Source organism: Eufriesea mexicana, unplaced genomic scaffold (genome assembly GCF_001483705.2).
Source record: "Eufriesea mexicana isolate 0111107269 unplaced genomic scaffold, ASM148370v2 scaffold9187, whole genome shotgun sequence".
Taxonomy (NCBI): domain Eukaryota; kingdom Metazoa; phylum Arthropoda; class Insecta; order Hymenoptera; family Apidae; genus Eufriesea; species Eufriesea mexicana.
Window position 1 is genome coordinate 428047 of NW_016916911.1, and position 10340 is coordinate 438386.

The following is a 10340-nucleotide window of genomic DNA, read 5'->3' on the forward strand; positions in this document are numbered from 1 at the left end:
TTCCCCTTCTACGGTCCCACGTACGTACACGGTGTACCGGGGATACACGGGGAGTGCAGGTCGAGTCTGTGGCAACCTGGTCTGAGAATTGGTCTCAGTCGGAGGTTTTAACCCAGGTTTTAACCCGCATAACGTCGAAAGATGGGTCTGACCGGACGAGTGTCGGGACTTACGACTGGTGGTCGTAGCAAAGAGAGAGAGATTAGGAGGGAAAGGGGAGGAGAGGAAGAGAGTATAACGGGTCTGGTGTGGTTTCAGGTGGGGATGAAGCGCGTGTCGCGAGGGCGAGAGGAAGCGGACGCGGAGCATTACCGAGCCTCATCCTCGCTAATGGAACGCCCTTGTCGAGAGTGCCACCACCTCGCGCGGGCTGGGCAGTGCGGATCAACGAGGCGACACTTACTACCCCGAGTCAGTCAAGTCATTATCAACAGCAGCAGCAGCAGCAGCAGCCGCAGCAGCAGCAGCAGCAGAAGCAGCAGCAAGAGCAGCGGAAGCAGCATACATCGAGTCCAGGTACACCGAGAGCCGTCGAACAATGGGCTAGCGAGCGAGCAGCGTCGTCGGCTTTGTCGGTTCGTCGTCCAACATCACCATCCTCGCCAGAAACAACAGGGAGACCGGGAACAGGATCGTCGAGAAGGATCCTCTCGTCGTCGAGTCGAGCTAGACCGGGGGGCAGAGGAGGAGGTGGAGGAGGAGGTGGAGAAGAAAGAGGTAACGCAGAGATCGGTAACGGTATCCATTTGGCGAACCACTGGCAGGAGGAAGAAGAGCTGGAGGCGAAGAAGAAGGAGGAGCACCGGAAGCGTTGCGTGGACGCAGCGGCGCGTTGCTGCCAAGCCGAGCATCTTGAACTGAGAGGTCGGCCGATGTCGCAGAACAATGCGATCGCGCCGCTCTCGCGGCCACCCTCTTCGCAGACGAACGCGAACGCCGCAGCGTCGAACGGACTAGACAGCGCCGCCAGCGGTGCAACCGGAAACGGGAACGCCGGCGCGTCCAACGATGCCGCGAATAGTAATAACAGCAACAACAGCAACGCCGACGACGGAGACGCGCACTCGGTGCAGCAGCAAAACGCGAGCGGCCGCGTGCACGACCACAATCGGCCATTTCCGCCGCCGAGATTACCCGGCGTGCACGTCGCCACCACCTCGGTCGCGCCTCTGGCGGCAGCAGCCGCACCGTCGAATCCAAGAGTATTGGTCACCGCTCCTCTCAGTCCGCTCTCGAGCACGTTCAGGAGCAGACCGAGAAACGTGGACACGTCGGCGAACGAGACGACGGCACGGGGACTGCTGTCGAACGACACGCCACCTAGGAGCCCGATCAGCGAGGTGAGCCTGACGGTACCCCGACCGGACGGAGAGAGGGCGATCAACGAGTACGTGGAGGCGCCGTTCAAGCATAACCAGGAGCGCCGTTACGACGACGATAACAAGAACTTCGCTGCAGATTGCGCGAAGATCGAACGAAGAACGCATCACCATCACCACCATCACCATCATCATCATCACCATCATCATCGTCTGAAGGACGTTACGGACGCGTCCGTGGCGGCCACGCATCGACTGCACGCGAGCAGGACTCAAGCGTTTCGGGGTTTGATCGCGAGCGGGACGAACGCGGCCGCGTCCGCTGGCGCGATCGCCGCGAATGCAGCGCCACCGAACGCCGTGACCAAGCAGCCGGTCTCGTTCACCAAGGAACCGGCCAATAACCTCGCCTCTAGAACTTACGATCCGGCCGGTTTGTCGATAATGTGCAATTTCTGCGGTCGATGTCGTTGCGAGTCTTGTCGGGAACCGCCGCCGTTGCCCAGCAAATGGTTGTGCGACAACAAGTGCTTCTGCTCCGCTGACACGATCCTCGATTACGCTTCTTGTCTGTGCTGCGTGAAAGGACTGTTTTATCATTGCGTGGACGGCAGCGGGAGCGGAGGGATCGACGGAGAAGCGGCCGGTAGCTGCGCGGACGAGCCGTGCTCCTGCACGGGTAACAGAAGGGCATCCAGATGGGCATGTCTCGGCGCCTTAACCCTCGTCATGCCATGCTTGTTGTGCTACTGGCCGTTCAAAGGCTGCGTCGCGCTCTGCGAAATGTGTTACGCTCGTCACGCCGCCCAGGGATGCAGATGCAACCCGAACACGATCGGTAACGCTGGGAACAACAGGCATCATCCGATCGCCAACGATATCGGGGACTCGAGGGATCCGGAGAAAAGGTTGCTCGACCCGGTCACGCCGGAACTCTAATAGGAAACCAAGTGGTCCGGTCGGTGGGTGATCATCGAAGCGAGTTACCATACCGACCCGACACGGATTCGTCGTCGGTCTCCCGCGGAGGGAGACACGAGCAGGCTCTGCGGGTTATCGAGAGAGGGAGCAAAATGAAAATTGCATTAAGTACAAGAGTTGCATTTAAGTCGAGAGAAAACGATATCGAAGATTCTGACGAATTTCTACGTTTCACGTCGCGAGTGTTTTATTTATTATTCTTCCATGCGCGCGCGAAAGCGAAGCGAGCGAGAGAGAGAGAGCGAGAGAGAGAGAAAGAGTACGAACGTACGAATGTAAGATCACGCGAGAGTGAGAGAGAGAGAGAGAGAGTATAGAAAAATGGTCACGAGTGAGGAAGAAGACGCGAGATGGCAAGGGACGCGAGATAGGTTATAGAAAGATGGCGGAGAAAGGGCGAGAAAGATGACATAGTACGCGAGCGCGCGTATTAACGCAGAGACATACCACTTACGTATAGATAGGTCTATACACGATAAAATATATAAATAGTACGCGCACACACAGGGAGTGAGTGCGAGCGTGACCAAGCGAATGCGTGGAACGTGCGAGAACGAGCGAGCAAGTGGGAAAGAGAGAGAGAGCGAGCAAGCAAATAGACGAACCACTAAAGTATATTAAACGCGAGCACGTGTACGCGCGTGTACACGCGTTCCTGCCGTTGCTTTGCTCGAAGCGCGTGTACACGCGTCTACGCTTAGGTTATAGGTTATGTATATTGTATATTACATTTGTATAAAGAAGAAACTTTTCTACGGTTAATTTATTCGTGGCTGCATCGCCAAGTAACACATAGAGTTTCACAGTAGGAGCACGACACGGAGAAAGGGCGAGATGTTTGATCAGCAGGCCGTGAAAGAATTCGGAAGGCGTCCCGGCCGACTGGACTCGATTATTTTTCGAAACCGATCCAGTCGCTTACACCGCGCCGGTTTGAAAACGCGCGTAAGAACCGAAGATGAAGAACGATATATATATATTGTATATATATGTATATTGTAAAAGAAGCATTGTCCGCGTTTCCGAGCGTTTTCCTCCGCTCGGTACACGATGTATACGCTTTTATACTCGTTAACACTGGAGTTGTATCGAGCGGCCCTGTCGAGCGTAGAGAGCGGTATGACACGAGATCGAGATAATGCACGCGTTCAGACTGCGTGAGAGCAAGAGAGCCGTAGGTCTCTGTAAGAATGAACGGTTGCATCTGTGTGTATATGTATGCGTGTATGGGTGTGTTTCATGGGGACGGCGAGAATGCGGGCAGATGGAAAAAGGACAATTGCGTGGGGGCATAAGCGCAAGAAGAAGAGAACGGTACGGAACGGAACAGAACGGAACAGAACGGAACGGAACGGAACGGAACAGGACGGATGAGGGGAGAAAGATTAACAACACGCCTGAAATTTCTCTTGTACGTACACGTATATATACACGCGTTCGGGCGTCGTTTCCATTTTTGTTAATTCTCTTCTTTTTTTTCCAGTATTATCTAGTCGTGCGAGTTTTATTAAGTATCGTTTCGTTAGGGAACGGGGGACAAGCGATACACGCGTGCGTGGTGGTTGCCAGACCGTTGCTGCCGTTGCTCCGCTCTGCTATACACGAGAGTGGTTAGGACGATGGAAATTCGCGTTAGCCGGAGCCGTCGAGCTTCTTTTTTCGCTTTAACGAACGCCGATTTAACGTATATACAAGGGTAATCGCTTTCCTCGTTAGTTCGACTCTACTTCTCCGGCAAGATTTTGAAATAATTAACGCCTTCGAGATTCTGGTGTTGGAGAGTCGAGCCGCCGCCGCTGCAGCCCGGAGCGGCGTTTAATTGCACGGTAACAGCGCTTCCCACGCGGACGGAATTCACCGAACGAAGGTGTGTTAACTTTCCATTCTTGCTCGAGCAGCTTGATCGTTGAAGAATGTACACGCTGTCGACGTTCCACGGTACACCATCGTCGCGACCGTTCGCGCGTTCGATTCTTTCGTCGTCGAAAATGTCGTCTGCTAAACCGTTCCATTAGTTTCTCCGATCGACACTGCCGGGAAAGTGGCGCCACCGTCTCTCTCCGTGTTCGTGTCGAACGGAATGTAGAACGAGTTACACAGGGATGGACGCGCATCGAATTTGACCACTTTTCGCGCATCTCGGGAAATGGCGACGAATGATCAAACACGTGTGCATGGTACGATGCGTACAAGGTCGACGTCGGGAAAGAATTACCTTGGAAGTTAGCGTGATATACGAGTGGGGGTACGGTCGAAAGCAAGTCCCGGGAAGAGCGATTACTTGACAAGACGGTTTTTCTTCCGATGGCTCGTTCGGCTTCGTTCATCGCGAAGAGGCAGCGAGAAGCGAGAAGAAACGGAGCGTTCAACCGCGTTTGCTGTTACGCTGACTTTCGGCAGTTATTCGCGATGAAAGCGTCCAAGTGTCAACGTGGCGGGAAACGTGGCAACGATCGAACGTGTCGAACGAATCGTGACATCCCGACGATTAGTCCCCCTCCTCCTCTCATTGTTTCGCCCTTCCAAGGGAGACGGGATAGGAGAACGTGTAAAACGTTGCGAAGGAACGGTGATTGGTGACTTTGAACGCAGATCGATCGGGTGGCCTTTCGCGAATACGAGGAACGTCGACGTAAACGTTCGACATATCGCGAGCAATTCGATGATGCAACGAGAAACACGACGAAATCGTATTCGCGAACCGTAACGTTCGAGTCTCTATGAACATTCGTCGAAACGTTTGCCCGCATTTTTTAAGTTCGATCTTTTTCACACGATCATTCGTTCGGGTCGAAAAGAGGAGAAGAAAGTTGCAAAGCAAAACGAGGAAGAACGAAATCGACTGTTGGCACTGGCTACGAAAGTGTGATGTACCGGACGCGGATGTTCGTCGAGATTCGATTCGAATGGGTCGACGCTCGAAGCATCATCGAGCTCGTCGAGTGGGGAGGGGTGGGGAGAGGAGATTTGTCGGGGTGGGGGAAGGATCGCTAAAATGTTAATCAGGGAGTACGTCGCGACGATCCCATTCATGCGTTTCGTGCATACCTATGCGCGCGTCTGTATGTATAATAATATGTGTGCTTGCGTGTGTGTGCGCGCGCGTGTCTCGCCAAGCGAAAAAGAAAGAAGTAAGTTTTTATTAATATTAACTCTATATGCTCTGTATATGTCTTGTAAATATATATATACATATAAATATTATATATACACACATACGTATATATATATATATATTTATGCATTTCTGTTTAACATATTGGAAGCAGTAGTTCGAGGACAGCCAAAATTGTTTCCGATTAATTTAGGGATTTGTCTGTCGTTCTTTGCAATATCATTTGTCGAACGCGCAGAGGCTATGACACAGGTCGAGACATCCGATCGATTCCGTTTTACCTTCCTGTCTTTTGCTTTCCTTCTTTTGTATTTTTTTTTCTTTTTTTTTCTGTATTAATCTTTGGTCTTTCTTTCGACGTTTACGTTGTCGCATCGTACTTAGGCAGCGGTAGGTTTCGAGACAGAATGCAAACACTTCCGGTGTATCGAAAACGCCCCTAACCTCAAAATATGCTCGCGCAGCGATCATCCTTGTGCCGCTCCAAACAGACCTTAGATCAGCATAAGAAAAGAGTGAGATAGAAAAAAAGAAAATGGATTCAGAACGTGTATACACGTTTGCATTGTCGTGCACATGCGCATTCCGCGTATCGTCGAAATAGGTTAGAAAAAGCAAAAAAAAAAAAAAAAAAAAAAAAAAAAAAAAAAAAAAAAAAAAAAAAAAAAAAAAAAATAGAAAACGATCGAGAGAAAGACAAATGCAGCCTGCCGCGAGATCAGGACCAATATTGTGGAAAAACTAACGAGATAAAAGGAATAGTATCGATATATATACCGCCTATACCGTATCGAAACGAGCAACGCGCGTGAAAAAAAGAAAAAAGAAAATATAAATGTAACGGACGAATACATAGGCGTATTTAGGTTCGATCAGTCTCTCCTACGGTGAACAAGCTCTCGTCGCATCAGGATCGTTACCGTCTGGGTCTCCATTGCGATGCCTGATCTTCAGGAAACTGTAATCGCAGAGCGTTAACGTCGACATTAACTACGATATATATCTTACGTACACGGACGTACAATATTGAAAAAGAAAAAACGCAAGAAAACAATGCGATGTAAAAAAAAAATAACGAAGAAACGTATCAATTCGGTGTATTAATCCCCTCGCCCCCCTCCCTCATGGACGATCGATACAAATTCGCCTCAAACTGAACGATCTTTCTACCTTTGATAATAATGTAACGCGACGGCTAAGAAACGGCGAAAAAAGGAAATAGTACGAGGAAGAGGAAAAAGAACGAATAACTAAGACGAAACAAAAGTATAGAAAAGAACGAGAAATTCCATTACTTCCGGTTGATGCGAATTCGTTACGTCCATAGGAATGCGTTGACGCACATGTTGTTATCTAATTGTTAGTAGATTCAGGTTTATACCGGCAATTGTTAATAAAGTTAGTAAGCAAATACTCTTTTATTTTCCATTTTTTCTCATGTGAATTTTATCCTCTTCACCCTTCGCGACGCATGCGCGTTCACAGAACAGCAAAACCTAACCTATTCAAGCCGTTGGGCAATTTACTTCCTCCCGAAACCTGTCGAGTATCATCGATTTTGTCGAAATTCCGGCGTCGACGGTCGATCAGACGATACCGAGTCACGATTCGAGATCGAAACAGGATAAAAATCGAAAGATAAACCGACAGAGCGATAATCGATCGATTTATCGACGTACGTTTGACGTGATTCGAAAATTCCACGCATGGTGGCGAGAATAAGAAAGCGGATACGTCATGCCATCTGTTTCGCTTGTTTCTGACCGATTCGTGACGGTTTAAGTTAATCAAGAAGGAGAAAAAGAGGAAGGAGGAGGAGAAGAAGAAGATGATGCCGTTGAGGGGCAACGGAAGGGTAAGGGCGGCGGCGACGAGGGGGGGAGGAGGGTCTGACGAGCCGAAAATAAGAAGAGAGCAAAGTGGCAGGCTGGCTGGTCCAGTGTTGTCACGTGACCGGAAGTGGCCTCTTCCCCACCCTTTGGCTCCACCTTCGATGTCGAGACCTGTACGCGATTCCCCCTCCTTCTTCCTCCGGCTTCATCCGGTTAGCGATGCGCATTAAATTCCGTCCGTTGCAAGTTTTAGAGCGATTTAGTTGCACGAAGAAATCCGATAAAAGTTTCCTTCCAATAGCACCTAATGAATGAGCGGCGTTTCAATAATTCATAGGTGAGTGCAATCGCTGGAATACAACAGTTTCATGGAATATTAATTAGATTCACAAGTTCCCGAAGGATGACGTTTCGTTGCCACTTTGAACATTCGCGTATTCGAGGATACGCGTTCTATACGGTCCGAACCCCAATCTTTAAACTTTTTCGAGTCTTCTAACGTGATTAGTGCCACCTGGCGATATCGGTGGGAAACAGTTTGCGCAGGACCACGTTTAACGCTCGGTATACGTGTGTACGAAACGCACGACGAGACTAATCCACGGGCGATTAAAATGACATCTACGAACGTTGTCCGACACGACGAAAGCTTCGTCGATGATGCGAAGCGATTCGGTACGTCTTGAGTCCATCGCTATCTCCGGTTACTTATCCCTTCCTCTTCGCTCGAACGAACGCATCAACGAGGGAAGATTGGCCTGGCTTGCTTTTGCTTCGCTTTGCCTTACCTTGACGACTCGTTGAACCACGTTCGAAGAAGTCAAAGCTACCGGAGACGTCCTTTAACCCTTTCACCTCCTCCCGCCCCGCGAAACTAGTTTCATCCTTTGGTACATATTGTATTAAGGATAAGCACCTATACGAGTACGTGACACGATAATTCCGTGGTACGAGCCGACTTAAAGATATTGTACGATGCGATACGTGGTATTTATCGTGTCGCTTTACGTGCAGGACGTGAGCATCGAGAACGCGAAGAGGCAAGGGTGCAACAACGGATCACGTTCAAAAGAGCTTTCCTCCGGTGGCATACGTTCGACTCGATACACTCCGATAATAATATAATCGTTAATGGAGAAACAGTCGTAAAGGCGGGACGATAACGTCGCGCGGTTCGGTCTGCGTGACACGATGACACGGGGCGCCAAAGAGATGCGAGAACGGAAGGGAACTTGTCACGGGACACGAACGCGACCCTAAACACGAGAAACCACAACGGTTCGATTGTTCTTTGGAAACACGAGCCGAATCTGCCCTGAATCCGGTCGTTTCGCGATAGTTTCTTTCCCTTTTTATTTCTTTCTCGTTTCTTTTTTCTCTCTCTCTCTCGCTCCGAATGCGATCACATGTAACTCGGTGAATGTTTCTAGAGGGCAGGAGTCGAGCCAGGAGCCAGGCGATCGAACGCGCCACTGCGACGAAAGAGTGAAATAGAAGCAGCCATTGTACGCACGCGTTCGAAGCGCATCGTCCCGGAAACGCAAAAATCCGAACCAATAATGCGGTCGAGGAAAGAATCGAGATTGATAGAGAGGTGTTCGCGGAATGCTCGCGATATTCCGGGAACCGCATGATATTTCTAGTGTCGTTCTACGAACGTAATATCGATCGCTATTCGTGCATGTGGTAGGTGGAAAGGAGGATGGGACGGGCGATGTATCGCGCGCGAACGCCGCGCGCGAATCACCAATTAACTTTTCAGGAAAGTCGAGAGGGAGAATTTCAAGAAATTTTGAACGACCCGAGCGATCGCGGTATCTGAAGCAGCCAGACGCTTTTACGGTCGATCAGGTTTATCGGACGGGGAATTAAAAGCGAAGCATCCGGGAACGAAGGAAAGAAGCGTCCGTCGCTGAGCCGCTACGGCAAGCTGGGACGATTTTATAGGGATCCGCCGTAAGAATTTATTATCGCGTCAGGATAGTGGAAGAACCAAGGTCACGAAGAGAGAGAAAGAGAACGAGCGAGAGACGGCGAAGAAGGGGGGGGGGACGGAAAAGAGGGAGAGAGAGAAATCTACGAGCCATCGGTTACACAAATATGATTTACGATCTAACAGGGCAGATTAAGCGCTATATTGTACAGATACGTTACATAGAAATTTATTAGCATGGAAAAGAGATTAGAATGACCGAGGTCACGGAACGTCATCCGCGATCCAGTTGAAAGGAAGTATCTGAAACAACTCAGAATCAGTGGTGGAAACGATCGTCTCGCGGGTTCTCTTAAACTAGTAAGAGACAAATAATAAATCGAATCTCGATTTTCGAAAGTTATGAACTGTGAGAAAGAGTCACGTGATGTACTTCATTGATACTTCGTTGATCCGAGTGATCGATATCGAATAGTAAGAGACAAATAGTTTCGATAATAAATCGAATCTCGATTCGCGAAGGTTAGGGATGGTCGAAAAGAGTCGCGCGATATACTTCATTGACACGTTCGAGTGATCGATATCGAAGCGTAAAGCAATGTCGGCGGCACGGAGAGGTAGCACACGATTTCAGAAGAGAATCAGTGTCCGTACATTAGCATGCGTCGAGATGACTGGACGCGTGGACGAGGACGAAAAGGAGACGGAGCTTCGATCGAATCGTCGTAGGCCGATAGAGAAAGAGAGAAACGGGCTTTTTCGATCTGACGCGATAAATGCGATAGCAGAGTGCGGTTAGCGGGGTTAGCGTGATGTTTTCGCGACAGGGCGTGCGAGTGTTCTATATTAAACTCGGCGAACGCGGGTAGGCCGATTGCGAAACGGACGGCTGATATTTTCGTTACATCGCACGAGTAACTGCTTCCGGTCGAGCATACCCTCCCTCTCGCTCCCTCTCTCTCTTTCTCTCGGTCGACTCTCTCCACGGCCGGCGTCCTTCCACTCGCATCCTGCTTTTCCACTCGCTCACCCGCCGGCAGACTATTTTTCTCGCTTTGCTCGCTAGCTCCGTCATTCGCCGGCTGGCTCCTTTCTCGCTTCACGACGCCTTCTCTCTCTCTCTCTCTCTCTCTCTCTTTTCTCTCTTGCTCGTCCGATCC

At 50.0% G+C, this 10340-nt stretch overlaps 2 protein-coding genes across 2 annotated transcripts in view; both read left to right on the plus strand.

Moving 5' to 3' along the window:
- sty (sprouty signaling antagonist) overlaps positions 1-3295 on the plus strand; it is a gene marked incomplete at its 5' end in the record, with an annotated part of 50610 nt that extends 47315 nt beyond the window's left edge. Inside the window, one exon of the mRNA XM_017907797.1 lies at positions 259-3295. Coding sequence (XP_017763286.1) covers positions 259-2258 — 2000 coding nt within the window. The remainder of the gene's footprint in view (positions 1-258) is intronic.
- Positions 3296-9956: 6661 nt separating this feature from the next.
- LOC108553048 (uncharacterized) overlaps positions 9957-10340 on the plus strand; it is a 4989-nt gene continuing 4605 nt past the window's right edge. The window contains 1 exon segment of the mRNA XM_083287406.1: positions 9957-10045. Within this exon segment, the coding sequence (XP_083143532.1) occupies positions 9957-10045 (89 nt within the window).